Here is an 18,088-nt window from a genome sequence, read left to right as displayed (position 1 = left end):
TCTAAAAATGAGGAGCCTATAGTCCAGATAGAATCTCCCTCAAGTCCCATGCGTCACTCCGTGCAAGTCTTCCACAGATATTCCAAAAAAAAAAGAATAAAACTTCCAAAGACCACCTCAGACCTTTTGGGCCACACCAAGCAAGAGAAGAGGAACTGATGAATATGGGATTGACCATTTTCTACAGCCTCTTTGTTACATGAGAAGGAGGCATTCTCCTCCTCCTTCTCCTCCTCAAACTAGCCTTTCTTAAAGCTTCTTGGAGACCTTCTAGGTCCTCATTTTCTAAGAAATACTACTGAAAGGGCGCCCTGACTTTCTAAGGCTCTCCATTTTCCACCCAATCACCCCTGGACCATTCATTCTTTAATATGGATCTTACGGCGCCTTGAATATGGTTAGGAAAGTGATGAAAAGAGAAGGAAACTCTAGTCTGGAATATCCTTCCTTCTTCTCCAGATGTTGAGAGGAGGATGGACTCCCTTTTTCCCGCTGTCAGTTGGACATGATTACCACAATCCCGGCTCCTATGGAATAAGTTCTCATATCCACTTCTGTAGGTCTGCACATAGGAAAAGTTTGTCATCGGGCTCTCTGAGAAAGTAGAAATCGGCTTTATCTGATAAGCTTGACTTTCAAGATTATTCACCATAACGAATAAGTCGCATCCAAAATCTAGTTTAAACAAATATTAGTTGTCCAGCGCTCTTTTATGTATAATACTCGTACAAATATACAAAAATCCTGATCAAGAATCGATCTGAACATATTTAACAAATACAGTTAACTTCGTAATTAGCCATGCTTTTCCGGAAAAGCGATTTCTTTTTGTTTTTTTTCTAATGGCGTTCGAGGAAAGAAACAAACCATCCAGGAAAATGTGAGTTTTGATGAAAACTGATTCTATTTTATCGAGTTTCCATATCAGGATTGTTTTACTAAAGAAGTATATAAGTGCCAGGCAATGGTTTTTTTTTTTTTTTTTTTAATGCTACACTCAGTTTTCCTCATCAAAGGAATTTTTCCAGAGGAAAAATCAAATAAGAGCTATATTAAAATTCACAGGAAATTGTTGGTAAGCTTTTTTTTTTAAAAAAAAGGATAAAATACTATGTTGTGCAATTTTCTTTTCGAGAGCTGCTTTTCATTAGGACTCTCACATGAGTACCTACGCAATTACCATTCTGGAGTGCCTAAAGGAAATATTCGCGCATCCAACACCATAACTTCCGCTAAACAATACAGACACTCGTCTGGACTCTACCAGGACATCCTGTTCCTCACATACTTATATGTAATTTACTTAAAAACGTTTAGTTTCCTTCAATTAAATAAATTCATTCAAGAGTTTTTTATTTATTTATTTAGTTTTTCTCTCTCTTTTTATATATCAAGTAATACTGTATTTTGTTTGTGTAATTAATGTACGAGTAAACTCTGGCAGACGGCTATTGCCATGCTGTTAATACTTAGATCACTTTTATCAGTTTTACTTTCTTTACTCATTTATTGTTTCTATATTCTCAAAAATAAATAAATAAATAATATAAATATACACAGATTAGGAGGATAACTGTAGTTGATATTGATCTACCTACAGGAGAATGTTTTATTGCCCTGGTAGTTCAGACATCTTTCTACAGGAATACTTGAACTTATCGTCATAGATATTCCAGGATTCCATAAATACATTTTAAATTTTTTTTGTTTTCTTTTTTTGGCATTGGCTTCCGCCATACAGCCAGCATCGTCTAGGTGCTAATCACTAGAATATCTATCACTCTCCATTCTTACCTAGAAATACATTCGCTTCACACATTCATCCCTCTACTATATACTGCTATTTACATAAACTACTGTTAATGGATGGAGCAGCACTCTGTGCTCCTGCCATTCTTATAGCTTAACCAAAATTAAAATCACGTAATCCTTCTCTAAGCATTTTCTTCCATTCATTCTAATTCGGCTATAGCTTTTAAATACATTCATATTTCATTGCTAGCTCTGCTATCGACTTAAGCACATAAATGTTGGTGGAGAATATAATGTCTTCGTAGCGAAATGGTGCATCTAAATACCTGTATATATCGTCAAACATGCGTTTCCTTTCTACCACATAACGTGGACATATCATTATTACATGTTTGAAATCCTCCTCCTCATTGCAATCTACGCAAAGAGGAGAGGACCTTTTGTTGATCCTGTGTAGATACGATCCGCACACCGCGTGGTTCGCTCTCAGCCTGCTTATTGTCGTAACAACCCCTTTATTAGTGACAGTTCCCTTAAACCATGGTTGTCTAGGTAACTGATCTGCCATAGTTTTATAGAATCTACCTTTATCACCATTATTGTAATCTGTCTGCCATTTTTGTAGTGCTGCTTTTGCAATTATACCCTTGATATCGCTGTGTGGTAATTTATAATTAGCCATTTCCCCACTATTGGTGGCTTCCTTTGCAAGTGTATCAACAATTTCATTCTCTTTTATACCACAATGACCCCTTACCCACAAAAAATTAATGCAGACTCCCTTCTCTTTAAAAATGGCAATAGTTTCTACAATCTCTGCGATAATGTGATTCATTCCTGTATATGTGATATTCCTGTATATTCCTGTATATGTGATAATTTACACAACGCACTCTGGCTGTCACTAATAATGGTATATTTTTTCTCCGACAACGAATAAATATATTTTAAAGCCGTTAAAATAGCAATTAGCTCCGCTGTATAGATGGACGCCTCATCTTCTATTCTCTGGAAATATATTTCAAAAAATGTAATAGAATATACAGGGTGATCTATTTAAAACGCACCAATCGGTAATAACTTTTTAGGAAAGCGAATTTCGAAAAAAACCCACTAAATAAACTATGTATTTTTTTTTGTCTAGTTTTCAAATTTTCCACCCCCGATGCTGTATCTTCATTTTTGGCGGAGTTACGGCTAAAAACCCGATTAGAGTTACATAAGGACCACTGGTTTTGACGACAATGATTATGAAAACTGCATAAAAAAAAACTGTGAAAAATGACGTTAATCCCGTTTTGATATCGCTAATATTAGTCCGAGATGTTCTGTGCTACCGAGATTAAAGGGCGAAGAATTATTAACTCTAAGGTCGTAATTTTCTCGGATAGTCAGGCTGCTCTACGGGCAATTAGTTCCTACCAGGTCAATTCAAGGCTGGTTTGGGACTGTCTGGGTGCCCTGAAGGAAATTAGTGACCAGAATATGGTCTTTCTAGTTTGGGTACCTGGTCATTCAGGACCCAAGGGGAACGAAGTGGCAGATTTATTGGCCCGGGAAGGCTCTGCGGGACACTTCGTTGGCCCGGAGCCCTGCTTTGGGGTTTCGAAATGTGTTAAGTCTGCGGCCATCAATGCATGGGTGCAGAGTAAGGCTCAGGAGTGGTGGCTAGCCACCACTGGGCTGCGACAGGCGAAGGAGTTCATCAGAGGCTATTCGCCGAGGCTGACCGCAGAATTAATCCGTCAAGGGCGTGGGGCTATAAGGATAATTGTAGGCCTATTAACGGGCCACTGCAGGCTCAGAAAGCACATGCATCGCATGGGCCTGGCAGATGATAGCCTTTGTAGGTTCTGTCAGGAAGAGGAAGAAACGGCACTGCACGTGTTGTGTCAGTGTGAGGGGCTCGTATGGCTAAGGATGTTACTTCTCGGGGAGGAAAAACCAAGGCCTGATAGCTTTACCCAGGAGCCACTCTCCAGAATTAAGAGACTGATTAAACGGACGGGTCTGGAGGGTGAGCTCTAAAGCCGGGGAGCCACAATAGATCCATAGGGGTCGCGGTGGCGCAGGCCTTGAGGCCACCCTAATTTAATCTAATCTAATGTAGTCCGAGATATTTAAGATCAAAGTTACAATTTTATCTTATTCGTGAAAGGTTTTCGATATTAATTTTCCACCAGAAATACACGTTTTAGGAGGTCCTCTTGTCTGCAAAAAAAATGTTATTTGTGACGCAATTTCATTTTTATCATTTATAAAATACATCAATCTGTCGGAAATTCCCTCAGCTTCAAAATGCATGCATTGGTTTTGCAAAAAACTGTTTTGTTTTTCCTTATTAGGCTTAACAATGCAAAAAAAGAAAGCCGTTTTTTGATCTGAAAAATAAAAAATCCGCAACGTAAACCGATTTGGTTTTCAGTGGATTTTGGTTAGTTTTGACCCAAATAATAAGGAGAAAGATAAATTTTTAATGTTGGTGAACTTTTCAATTAAAATCGTTCTAGGCGAACCGTGATATAATATATATATGACAATCAAATATTTTAATATTATAAAGAACTACAACTGAAAATATTACATTACAAAACGGAATAAAATAAAAAAATAATAATTGAGAACAAAATGAAATTAATTATAACGAATCATATTCGTAACTTTGTTAAATAAAACTAGTTGAATACAAACAAAGTGACAAAAGTTTGTTTTCAACTGAAACCAAAATGTGGGTGTTGTTCACAATCAGCGAATTGCCAGCGGCTGACATTTAAGGCTTCACACTTAAATGTGAGAGAAACTAAATTAAACTGATTTAACTACATTGGTACATTTTGTTTTTTGTTTTTTGTCCCATAATTATGGGAAGAGGAAGAAGAGGAAGTACTCAATGTGGTCAAATTTTTTATACTCAGTTCTCACACCAGAAATACAAAATTTGAGATCTTTAAAATGTATTTTTGTTTTTGTTTTTTGGTTTGACTCAATTTTTGTTGGGGGGGCCAGAAATTTCAAGAAACGATTTAAAAGCCCTTCGGCATCTTTGTTTTTCCTCTCTCTAGGCGCGAAGATTGTGTCCAAAAATCCATCAACAAAGTTTTTTTTTTTGACTTAACTGAAGTGATTATCTTTAATCTTTGTGTGCCGTCGACTCACTTTAAAGACTCATTAATTCTACTTCAAACTTCGCCTCTTTCTTTTCGGCTTTTTTAAGCTTTACAAAAATAGAAAGAAGAGACCTTCGGCCGTTTGGGGCCTAGAACTTGCTTTCTGTATCAATGTAACTATCATTATTGTTGTTGTTGTCGTTGTTTCCTTCATGCCATCGATATTGTTGCATTTTTTTTTTTTTACCATTATAAGACGCAAGCACAGGGGATGTTCCCTCCCAGGTGATCTTGAGAAGAACCTCAATACTACGGCGAAACCCCCCTAAAGGCAGGCAACTCCTACCACCACTTCATCCTAGCTACTTCAATTTTTTATCATTACTCACGTTTCCTGGTTTGAAATTCCTGCCGAAATCTTGACTTTATTTCCTGGTTGTGTGGTCGTGAAGGTTTGATCAACCCCTTTATTCAAGTTTTCACGAAAAACAGAACCAAGTTTTTTCACTTTATGACTGGAAAATGAGTAAAAAGAAGTAATCGCCTATTTTTTCTGGCGGGGATTAACGTCCATTTACTAAATTAGGTGTGGTGGACGGAGGCGACTAGCAAACATACTTTACCGTAAAGTTCTCATATTAACCATTAAATAAAATCCAAGGCCTAGATTCCGGGGATCGAACCCACTAAACCAACAATACATCTTAGCATTGCGGGTCTAGCCTATAACCGCCTAACATACTTTACTATAAAGTTCTCATATTAACTATTGAATAAAATCCAAGGCCTAGATACCGAGGGAAACGAACCCACTAAACCAACAATACATCTTAGCATTGCGGGTCTAGTCTCTAAACGCCTAACATACTTTACTATAAAGATCTTATATTAACCAATAAATAAAATCCAAGGCCTAGACACTGGGAATCGAACCCACTAAACCAACAATACATCTTAGCATTGCGGGTCTAGCCTATAACCGCCTAACATACTTTACTATAAAGATCTTATATTATCGATTAAATAAAATCCAAGGCATACAGACTGGGAATCGAACCTAGTACCACAGTGCATATTAGTGATGATTTATCACTTTTTTTTCTGGACGCTTTTGTTACTTGAGAGATGATTTATACCAGAAGACTTAAGTGATTAAAGAGTGGTAAGACGCAAAAATAAAAGCAGTTTCTTATTTCTTATTAAATTCTTGACTAAAGAATTATATACACAGAACTCATTATAAAATCTTACTTCCATTTTCTGAAATGAGTAAACCTTGTTTTACCAAGAGAGAAGGTATTCTGCAGCATTCCAGCTGGCTAATTGTTTTTTCATTATTTCTGGATTCCGCAGAGATAAATTAACTTTCTAAAATATTTTTTTTAATGAAAAGAAAAGAGCCAAGTTGTTTTAAATGCAGAATATTTAAGAAAAAGAATTTAAAAGTGAAATTTACATATAATTGATTTAGTAATGGCTAATTACTTCAATGGACTCTTTATTAAAATAAATTCTTTACAAAAAAAGGATCAGCTGTTCGATATTCATGAAAGATGGTAGAGAAGATGTACAGTGAGTTATTTAGTATAACAGTTAAATCCTGTGAATCCTTAATAAATCAATAAAATTCATTAATCCTTGATTACTTCCTGTTCGTCCTAGTAAGAGAATTTGCAACGGAAGGACCAGTTTTACTAGATCTAGCTAGTGGTGTGTGTGTGTGTGTGTGTGTGTGTGTGTGTGTGTGTGAGTGTGTTTTTAAGAACACTAGCCCAAAAATGAAAATTCCCCAAAACTGTTTATTTCCTTTATGAATGCCCAAAACGACTCAAAAGAAATTTAGCTATCTAAACAGCTCCACAGAAAGCACCAATTTGGGCACTTAATTTTTTAAATTTATTTATAAGAACTAAGAATTAAATATATTTGAAAAATTAGTTGTATGAAGAAAACGTACAAGTCGTGTGAGTTTACTCAGTTAAAAAGTAAAGTAAAGTAATTGCCTATTTTTTTCAGGCGGGGCTTAACGTCCAACTACCAATTAGGTGTCGTGGACGGAGGCGACTAACAAACATACTTTATACTGTAAATTTCTTTTATCAACTATTAAATAAAATCCAAGGCCTAAGACCGGGAATCGAACCCACTAAACCAACAATACATCTTAGCTTTGCGGGTCTAGCCTATAACCGCCTAACACACTTTACTGTAAATTCCTTTTATTAACTATTAAACAGAATCCAAGGTCTAGACCTGGGGAATCGAACCCATTAAACCAACAATACATCTTAGCTTTGCGGGTCTAGCATATAACCGCCTAACACACTTTACTGTAAATTCCTTTTATTAACTATTAAACAAAATCCAAGGTCTAGACCTGGGGAATCGAACCCATTAAACCAACAATACATCTTAGCTTTGCGGGTCTAGCCTATAACCGCCTAACACACTTTACTGTAAATTCCTTTTATTAACTATTAAATAAAATCCAAGGCCTAAGAAAGCGAGAATCGAACCCAGTACCACAATGAGGTACTTCGATGACGAGCTTCGATACAGGTCTCGATAATCAGTTAAAATTTTATTACAAAACAATTTCATGATAATTATTAGCAATAAAAAGTTAACAATATAATTAGGCGCTCCGTTGTTTACAAAAAAACGTAACAACAATAACATTTCCTGAAAAGTGCCGTTTTTGCCCATTTTCAGCAACGTATTTCACGAAATCTATTTAATCTATGTTGTTGCAACAAAATTACAGTTATAAAGGAAGATTTGCCCTATATTTTAAAGAAAATTTGGGAATTTTATCTTTTATAGAAAAAGAGAAAAAAAAATTGTCAAAGTTGGCAATTCGCTTTTTCGTGCACTTTTTGACGATCAACTCTTATAAAATCTTTTTGTTGAAAAATTAAATTATAAAATGCTCCTGCTTTAAATAATGCAAGTAGTATACTTTTGATTTCTAACTTATATTTAATAATTTGCCTAATTTTGGGGTTAACAAATAACTAGAGCTCTGGTATGACATAATTCCTGGGTGGCTAAATTACCAAACTGACAGTCAATTGGTTACGTATGAGAGAGAACAACAGGAAACTAGTTAAGAGTTGCAAACCTCAATAGAATTCAATTCCGCCAAAGTTTCAGTTTACTTCTCCAAAAAGCAAATCAGTTTCACACTCTGGAGACCAGTTTCCATGGAATTTGCAAATGCCTGGAGGAGGTATTGATAATTACCACAATCAGGACATTTTCTCTCAATACAAAATACTTCTCTTTGAATCTGTAGAACTAGAAGGGAATAATTGTTCCACGCAAAGTATCAAGATACTTGTATTATTTATTTTCTCTTTCTCTAATAAGAACTTTGAGAAGAGAATTAGTAAGAGAAAGTCGTGTGAGTCATCATGCCAGATTTGACTTCCTGTTTCCTGCTCCGTGTTCTTCACCTTCTAGTGACGTGACAGTCCATTAATGAGCCTAAGTCTCCTTAATCCGCTCCAGACTTCTCCAGTGGTTCAAGCGGCAAACTCTCCAATTTCTAGCGTCTTCTTCTACACCATTACAGGCCCTTCCAAGTACACAGACTTCCTCCTTATTTCTTCGGTAAAATCCCCGCTCATCTCCTATCTGACAAGTTTTTTTTTTTTTTTACAATCTTGACTAAATCCAAAGTTGATCGTATTGGCTTGTAACTAGCCAGTTTGTACCAGTAATCTCTAATCTCTTTGTAAATAAGTTACTGTAGGCTCTTTCATCCTGTTGAATCAGAAAATTCGGCTGGAAGATTCCAATTAAAATTTGTCTTCAATCAGTCATTAATGGTCCAACAAAATTTATGAATTCATGAATTATCTTCCTGCACAATTGCTAAAGTAAGTAAGTAAGTAATTGCCTATTTTTTCAGGCGGGCTGTACGTCCAACTACCAAATTAGGTGTAGTAGACGGAGGCGACTAGCAAACATACTTTACTGTAAATTTCTCATATTAACCATTAAATAAAATACAAGACCTAGCGACTGGGGATTCGAACCCACTAAACCAACAATACATCTTTGCATTGCGGGTCTAGTCTCTTAACCGCTCGGCTATCGTGGCGCCTACAATCGGTAAGTAATAAGTATATTATTAGAATTAAATGAAGCAAATAAAGTTTAAATTTTAGTCACTTTTATGAATTCATTTCTATTGCGCTACTATGGTAACAGATGGTAGTTACTTCTCATGAATACAAATTGTATATATATATTACTGATACTAATACTAATAATTACTAAGAAGTGAAAAAAAGCTCAGTAAACAGAAAGAAGAACGAAAATATCTGTGGTGAGGTATTCACAATACGAATGAATTCAACAATTGTTGAGATAAAAGTAATCCAAAATAGAATGAAAATATAGAAAATATAGAATAAAAAATAAAATAAGATTTCACAGGAGGGGATTATTATTTATTTATATGTTTATTTTTGTCGAGATAAATTTTAGATGAACATTTCACATTCAATAAGGATTAAAAATAAAAAAAGAGAATTAAAAAGTGTAGAACCAACATAAATACAAAAGGAAATAATGAGAACGATTCTCGGAAAAGGCGTGAAAAGGAGAAGAGATCAAAAAGGAAAATACAATCGAAAGATTGGTGAGGAGCTTTTTTTGCTTTTTAGGAATTAAAACCCTACTGAACTAATTAGTAGCCTGTCCGGGAATGCGGGCATAGCTCATTGAGGAGGAACTCAGGCTTGGGGCAAATTAAGAATACTTAGAAGTAGAGGTTCAACGCAGGGTATGTTGACCCAGAAGATGAAACAGAGTAATGAATTGACAGAACAATGCAAAAATTCAGCTGTGAAGAACTTTCTATCGTTGTATTTATTATATAACCTATGATGATGGATGAAAGACCAAAAGATCCGGTCAGGGATTCAATAAACGTAAGCATCTGTAAAGTATACAATATAATATGAGTAAATGATGAGCTAGAGTTCGCCAGTGGGTTTGCTAAATCCAAGAACACGTCATCTATCCTATGCATACTCAGTGTGCATCCCAGGCTGGGATACTCTGCAGGGTCGCCTCCCTGAAGAAGTTGCTAGTCCACTTCCCCCTAAGGGGTACAAAAACTATACAGGAATTTTGTAATTGTATTTCAAGGGCATGAAAGTCAAAAAAGATTAAAAAATAGAGGAAAAATTAAAACTACTAATCTAATAGAGGGAACCGTAAACTGGTAGTGAGAGGCGTAAGCCCTGTGTTTTTGAAACCTGCTAGAGTCCTTAGAATTTCTGGAGGAACCCCCAGTTACACGTTGCGGCTAGGCGACAATGTTTTTTTGGAAGTTAATGGGGCACTGAGAAAGCGTTTTTGAATACTTCAAAGGTAGAGCACCATAAATTAGTAAAAAAGTAATTGCCTATTTTTTCAGGCGGGCTTTACGTCCAAGTACCAAATTAGGTGTCGTGGACGGAGGCAACTAGCAAACATACTTTACTGTAAATTTCTCATATTAACCATTAAATATAACCTTAAGCCAAGAGATTGGGAATCGGACCAACTAAACCAACAATACATCTTAGCATTGCGACTCTAGCCTATAACCGCCTAACATACTTTACTGTAAATTCCTCATTTTAACCATTAAATAAAATCCAAGACCTAGACTGGGGGAATCGAACCCACTAAACCAACAATACATCTTAGCTTTGCGGGTCTATCCTATAACCGTTCGGCTACCGTGGCGCCTCGTAAATTATTTTTAACCATAAGCGTGACCCACTACTGAATAGTATTTTTGAGAATTTCAAATTTACTCAAAAATTGCAAGATTTTTTAATTGATTTTCTATTAATTCTTTGGTGACGAAACTAATACTCTATTATCTGTTTTACATGTTCATGGATAATTTTTTTTAATTAAAGACAAACTGTGTGCTCTTAAATTGGACTAATAACTCTGGATCTGATGCTAGCGCTATGTGGTGGTTATATATATTAAATAACCAGATTAAATTGGACGGCCTCCTAGATCTCATAACTTCGAAATAACGTCCAATTAATAATCATTAAAGAACACTGGTCCAAACAGAAGAGAACGACCTGTGAGTAATTTTATTTCAAATTGAGACAGTTGAACTAGAAAACTATTGACTAGCGCAGTACTGTGGCGAAACCAAGAGAGTAAACCAAGTGAGCGACAAACTTTCTGAAGAGTGTAGAAAATGGAGCTTGTTTGTACAAAGAAAGAGTATATCAGACGAGCTTTCTAAAAGGAGAACTAAAATATAAGAAGTAGAGAGGAAACTGGGTCAAACAATAATTTTAGTTAAAAGACAAAAGAAAGGAAAAGGAAAACTGCACTTTTCCAACGAACAGAACTTTTCTTACAGTATAATTATTAAAATTTAAAGAAACTAAATTTCTTATAATCTAGAATTAACTTTTAGAATTAACAAAACACAATTTTTTTTTGGGTAGGTGCTAATTTAAACCGTCCATTTAATCCAAACTTTTAAGGAAAACTGATAAATGCCGATTGGACTTCCTGCCACAGATTGGCTGGTTGCTTTCCGGTCTCAACAAGCGTCCTTAGTTGCTTTCTCTCTCACTCTAACGAGAGAGGAAAGTAAAGGTTCACCGACGGGACTCCCCTGACTCAAAGTATTCAACCTTTGGGGAGTGCCACGGTCTGGGTAAAATACATTCCTCAAGCTGACCGGGTTTACTCCGGGATTCACTCAGAGAGCACTGAAGAGGCTGAGTCTGGGGACCATGACCTGAAGATTCTGTGTGTGTGAGGGAGATGAAGGAAACCATAGTTGTGTGTACATCTTCTCCTGACTGACTTACTAAGTTACCAAGTGCTATACTCTCGCTAGTATTCTCTCAGATTTTTAGATCTCTCAGATATGTTAGACTACTAAAAGGCGAGATTTCGCTTAACAACTGTACGTGGGGAGGGGGGCACAAAAGATCTTGAAAGCTTGATCATTATCACGCCTTGAACATGTGTTTGTTTTTTTTGGCAGACAAAAAAAAGTAATGCCAACCCAGAGCAAAATAGATTGGCAGCCCAATGCAAATCGATACAGTAATAAATTATGAAATTGAATCGATACTTTGAATGCAGTAGTACCAAAATTTTTGTTAGTCTTCACGTTTCAACTTTAATTGAATATTAAATATTCTTATTTGAAATATTTAAAAAAAACTGCCATGTCCAAATTTAAAAAGTTACATTGAGTTGATTTCATTGTAGGTACATTATAGAAGCGCTTTTATTAAATATATATTTTCCTAGTCAATTTTCCTGTTGATTTCCATTGTTCAATTGACATGACAGATCTCTCGATGGTTGGGTTTTTCAAGGTAGATATTCTATCAAAATGAGCGAAATTTTTCACTGTAACGAAGGAGAATAAAAGCTAAAAGCAAAAAAAAAAACGCACAATACTCCGAGTTTGGATGATAATGGATGCTGCTACAATTAGAAACCTAACTTTTAGATTCGTAATAATAACGCCATCATTCATTTTATTAAAAACTTCAAATGGAAAAAATTTAATTAAGAGAAATAGCACTTTCACATTTTTTTAATTTTTCCCTTTTTTAAGATATTATCAATAATGGCTTTAACGCATGGTGTACTATGTTGCATGCACAAGGTACTCATGTACAGTATCACAGTATTTATTCAAGGAAAAGTCGATTAAAAGTACTTCTGAAAGGTGCTTCACTCTAAAGTACCATTACTAAAGTATCAGTTAATGTAAGAAACTGAATCTTATATTTTATAAAAGAGGGTTAAAAAAAAAAAGTCAAGTTAAAGTCCCAAGTTTGAAGAAGATTACTATCGTAAATCGGATGTCCAACTTCTAGCAGAGGTTCTTTGACAGTAGGAAAGGGCCGCAGAACCGTTTTACAGTTTAGTAAATGGTCACGGAAAGCTTTGACTGTTGGTAAAGGGCCACAGAACCGTTTTACAGTTTAGTAAAGGGTCACGGAACTCTTTGACGGTAGGTAAAGGCCCACATTACCTTTGACAGTTAGTAAAGGGTCACGGAAAGCTCTGACAGTTAGTAAAGAATTACGGAACATTTTGATAGAAGATAAAGGCCTACAGAACCGTTTGACAGTTTATTAAAGGGTCACGGAAAGCTTTGACAGAAGGTAAAGGGCCACAGAACCGTTTTACAGTTTAGTAAATGATCACGGAAAGCTTTGACTGTTGGTAAAGGGCCACAGAACCGTTTTACAGTTTAGTAAAGGGTCACGGAACTCTTTGACGATAGGTAAAGGCCCACATTACCTTTGATAGTTAGTAAAGGGTCACGAAAAGCTTTGACAGTAGGTAAAGGGCCGTAAAGAACCGTTTGACAGTTAGTAAAGAGTCACGGAACACTTTGACAGTAGGTAAAGGCCTACAGAACCGTTCGAGAGTTAGTAAAGGGTCACGGAAAGCTTTGACAGTTAGTAAAGAGTCACGGAACACTTTGATAGTAGGCCTACAGAACCATGTGGCAGTTAGTAATGTGTCACGGAAACCTTTTTACAGTAGGTAAAGGGTCACGGAAAGCTTTGAAAGTAGGTAAAAACCCACAGAACCGTTTTACAGTTTAGTAAAGGGTTACAGAAACCTTTTTACAGTTGGTAAAGGGTCACGGAAAGCTTTGACAGTAGATAAAGGCCCACAGAACCGTTTTACAGTTTAGTAAAGGGTTACGGAAACCTTTTTACAGTAGGTAAAGGGCCACGGAACACTTTGACAATAGGTAAAGAGCCAGAAATCACTTTGTATTATCTCTCGTCGTCAGAGAGAGAGAAGATCGCACTGTTTTTGTTTATGACGTCTAGAAGTGTTATCTGGAAGTGTCCAGGAAGAAAGGTGTTGTGACCAGTGGATTGTGATGGGATCATAACTTAAGATTGCATTTCCAGCAACTTGTTTGACGAAAGGAAAGTTTAAGTCTGTGTGAACGGGTTTGATTGGTGACGTATAAAGGAGCGACAGCTATAGAGCAAAGAAAGGTAGGCTGCAAAGAGTCTTGGATCCTTAGGTTGAATCCCCACAGTTTGATGTTGCCATAAGCCCATTCTGCCTTTAATATCCTTACATAAATAAGTCTTTTCTAAGCCGGAGAGTGTCTAGCCGTAGTCTTTTCATTGGTCGGAAAAGTCTGTTGGTGGTTTCAGTTTAGGGAACATTACCACAAGTTCCTGTTGAACGTGGGAGTTCCAAGTAAGTCGAATACCTTTCATTTGAATAATTTAGTTCCGAGCATTCTTGGGGGGGGGGGGTTAGAGGTTCAAAATGTCATTTTGATGAAAAGCACAGTTTGGAAATTGGTATTAAAATATATAGGAAACTTTGAAGAAAAAAAAGTTGTACTTTACAGCCTCAAGAATTGTCGTAATATAAAGTAGTTTCAAGCTAACATACCAGTTTTAAACATCCAAATCGTTCATATTTAAATATCCAACCGAAATTTCAGTTAAAATAATTACAATAAAAACTTTCATTCGCCCTAATGGAAATGAGAAAACTAAATAAATTATGAGGGAAAAAATGGGTAGCAGAGCAGTTAAATGTCAGTGCATGTAGAAATATTTGACCGTTGTCTCTTTACGTACACAAAAAAAAAAGACAAAAAGACAAAAATGGCCGTTCAGTTATTGGAACATTGCCACAAGTTAAGGACATTGCGGTCCTCGTTGGATGCTAAATTATCAGCTCAATAAACTGTTTCAAGTATCTAATAAAACACATATACAAATTTTCAATTTCATCCACAATTATACTACTAAATATATTGTTTAAAAAAAACAATATACAGAATTTGGTACGTTTTTTTTGCTCGCACTACTTTATGCTTTCTCTTACTATCTCTCTCTATTAAAAGAAAACCGAAATTTTCTTTAACAGCACTAAAGAAATTCTATTGGAGTTATTTTACCCGCAATAATGATTTTTTAAAGTTGGCGCAACACTGCCCTAGATCACATCTAGAAGACGCAAAAAAAAAAAAAGATCTGTTAAATTCCTCCTAGAGATCTTTCAACTTATTTCAGCATCCTTTCAAGCTTCGACTTCCAAAAATCTGTCAATCTTATTAATTATTAAACTATCTATCGAAATAATTTATAAAATTTAAAAAAAAAAAAAAAATCGTTTTTAAAAGTCGATTTTGGACGAAAGAAATCAGTTTTAGAAGCATTTTAACATGGTCAAGAGGAGTAGCTACACTTTCACAATCGATAATTCATGTCAATCATTAAGCCCAATCTATAAAAAAATTGAAAGGATGTTTTACAAAATTTTGTATTTAAATGATCAAAATCACTTGTTTTTTTAGGTAGACCAATTTTTTGTTTTTTCTTCTATTTTTCAAATACCTGACTAGGTGACGTGGACGGAGACGACCGCCTAACATACTTTACTATAAATTTCTCATATTAACCATTAAATAAAATCCAAGGCCTACAGACAGGGGAATCGAACCCACTAAACCAACAATACATCTTAGCATTGCGGGTCTAGCCTATAACCGCTCGGCTATCGTGACGTCTTTTTTTGTGTTTTGTTTAAGGCGCGTCAACATCTAAGGTTACTGGCGCCTTGAGATTTTTTTCAGTGCACTGTCAGCCTCCGGACAGTGTTCTCTCACTACAGACAACACTCACTATCACCGGACAGCGAGTTGTAAAGATGCTCCTAGGAAGAAAAAAAGATTAATGGCCTGCTGGCTGGATTCGAACCCGTGATCTCCGCCTTGGAATCCAAGTATTCGCTAACCACTCAGCTAATCCATTTCCTCTTATTGGCAACAAATATTTTTTATTCTGTTTATTTATTTTCGATTAATTATGTTTCAATTAAGCTGCAACTCGAGTAAGTCCAAAAATACAAATTCTGGCATTTTTACAACATAAAATGCAACTACAAAGATGTTGTAATTCAAGTATTTTATAGGGAGAAGGTACAATAAATTATCACCCGATATTATAACCATGTTTTACGAACAAAATAAATCTAATACTTAAGAGAACAGAAGTTTGGAACAAAGAGGAAGTTCCGCTTTGTAAGGAGGAGAAAAGACAAGCTCTCTATTACAAAAAGAGAGAGAGCCACCATTTCCACATTCTCTCTGTTTCTCTCTCTCTCTCTCTCTGTCTAGTTCTAAACTTCATCGATAGAGCAATTTAGATTGATGTGGGTTAGTACTACAGATGAAGATAATGAAGCAGTATCAGATCCCGTGAAAGATCTTGAAAACAATCAGGATGCCCCACCCAATCTGGACAGAAATTGATCACAAATGATGACGTGTATTTCAGTTCAATATGTTTTAGATCACATGTACAGAGATGCATGTGAGTTTATTGATCAATTGACTTGCTACTTACCAATCAATTGATTCACTTTAGAAATATTGTGAAATTTTTAACTCTGAAAAATTAAATAATCTACCTTGTATACTTTTAAAAATTTGTGTCATTAAAAAATAACATATTTTGAATAATAAAACGCTTGCCTATAAAGCTGTAACGAAAAACAAATTCAATAAATGATTAAGAAGAAATTAAAGACAAAAATTTTACACCTAAGCGAAGAAAGATTATGGCCAATTTCAGTCATAATTTTGTATTTGTTATGATGCGAAGCTTTCAACCTAGGATCTAGGACAACTTCAGAACTTATACTTAGTAATAATTGAAAACTTTTTTTTAGCATTGTAGGTGTTAAAGGTTTTTTGTATGTCTGTCAGGACAGACAGGAGTGTTTAGAAGTATCTAACTAACAGAACTTATACTTAGTAATAATGGGATGAAAAAATAAATGCCATTTCAGTCGAGTAAAATTTATTTTGCCGAGCTTTCGACCTAAGGGACTAGGTCATCTTCAGGGCTGGTTTACAAAGTAATATTTTTACATTACCGGGTTGGTGTGTCTTCTGTCTTGTCTGTTCATGGACTTACTTGCTTTTGGAAGTAATAATTAAAAATTTATTTTGCATTGTAGATGTTAAAGGTTTTTGTATGTCTGTCAAGACAATCAGGACTGTTTATAAGTGCCTAACTAAAAGATAAAGAAGAAAGAAATACAAAAATTTTCACTGAAATTGGGAACTATTTTTCTTCAAAAATCAGTCTCAAAAAAAAAAATGGTGTAGTCTTTGAAAATGTTTGAATTTTGTGTGTGTATTTATTAGAATGAGTGTGTGAATTACTGGGATGACAGTAGTTTATCTTAATGAATGAAGCTGAGTAAAGATTTATTACGCGAATAAGAAAACAGCTTTGTGATGGCCTGAGGCAACTTTAAAGGCGCTAATGATCTTTTGCTGTTGATGGGTTAAATTAAAAATAAATAAAAGAAAATTATGAAAAAACAAAAAAAATTATAATTGCAAAATTTTCTTTTAACTTTTCTTTTTTTTAAGTTAAAAGTTGAAAAAAAATAAATTAATCAATTAAAATTTATTAAATTCACTCACCGTAAGTACTAGCGATGGCGGAGAATAGGCAGAAGTGTGTAAAAAACATAGCTAGATCACATGGTTCAAAAAGACGCGCCGTAATTTTCGCGAAAAAGAAGAAAAAAAAGCGCGCACAAATTTATCCCTACTTGGGGAAACGCACAGAACAAATGCCGGCAACCGACTAGGAAAGGTATAGAAGCAGGGACAGGATGTAACCCTGAAAAGCTTCACTCTCTCTGGCGGGAAGACGAAGTTCAGGGGGTGGCGGGTTATGCACATACACACACACAAACACACACACACACACACACAGGGTATCTGGGCGGGATTTAAGTGAGAGAGGGTGCCTGTCAACTCTGTAAGCGCGCTACTGGACGAAAAAGACCGACTGTGAACGAGCTACAACGATACATAGTGTAGCAGATTAGAAAATTTATTCTATTAATTAACGCATAAAGAGAAAAAAAAGAGTAAAATTCTGTGGTAAATTTTCTCTGACTACTTTTCTCATGGTTTTAAATTCTACATTTTCCAAACTTGGATTTGGAAAACATATTTAATTATTACTAAACATTAACAGGATTATATATATAAAAAAAAGCACATGTTACTTTTAAAAAGAAAACTTATCAGAAAAGTGAAAAACTCTTTTTTCTCACTTTTATAAAAATTTCTGAACAAACAAGACCATTGTCCTGGAATACAGGAGTTTCCTTAAACATTTTCTTGGGGGGAAAAAAAAATGTTT

General features: G+C 35.4%; 1 protein-coding gene across 1 annotated transcript in view; it reads right to left on the bottom strand.

Annotated features, from left to right (window-relative positions):
- LOC141446080 (protein APCDD1-like) overlaps window positions 1–17,817 on the bottom strand; it is a 460,040-nt gene extending 442,223 nt beyond the window's left edge. The window contains exon 1 of the mRNA XM_074112483.1: window positions 17,356–17,817. Coding sequence (XP_073968584.1) covers window positions 17,356–17,404 — 49 coding nt within the window. The 5' untranslated portion in view covers window positions 17,405–17,817. The remainder of the gene's footprint in view (window positions 1–17,355) is intronic.
- Window positions 17,818–18,088: the final 271 nt, after the last annotated feature.

Source organism: Rhodnius prolixus, unplaced genomic scaffold, assembly GCF_049639745.1.
Source record: "Rhodnius prolixus isolate KJV_2025 unplaced genomic scaffold, Rpr scaffold_1, whole genome shotgun sequence".
NCBI classification, from domain to species: Eukaryota; Metazoa; Arthropoda; class Insecta; order Hemiptera; family Reduviidae; genus Rhodnius; species Rhodnius prolixus.
The sequence above is the reverse complement of the archived record's forward strand: the minus strand, read 5'-3'. Positions and strand labels throughout refer to the sequence as shown.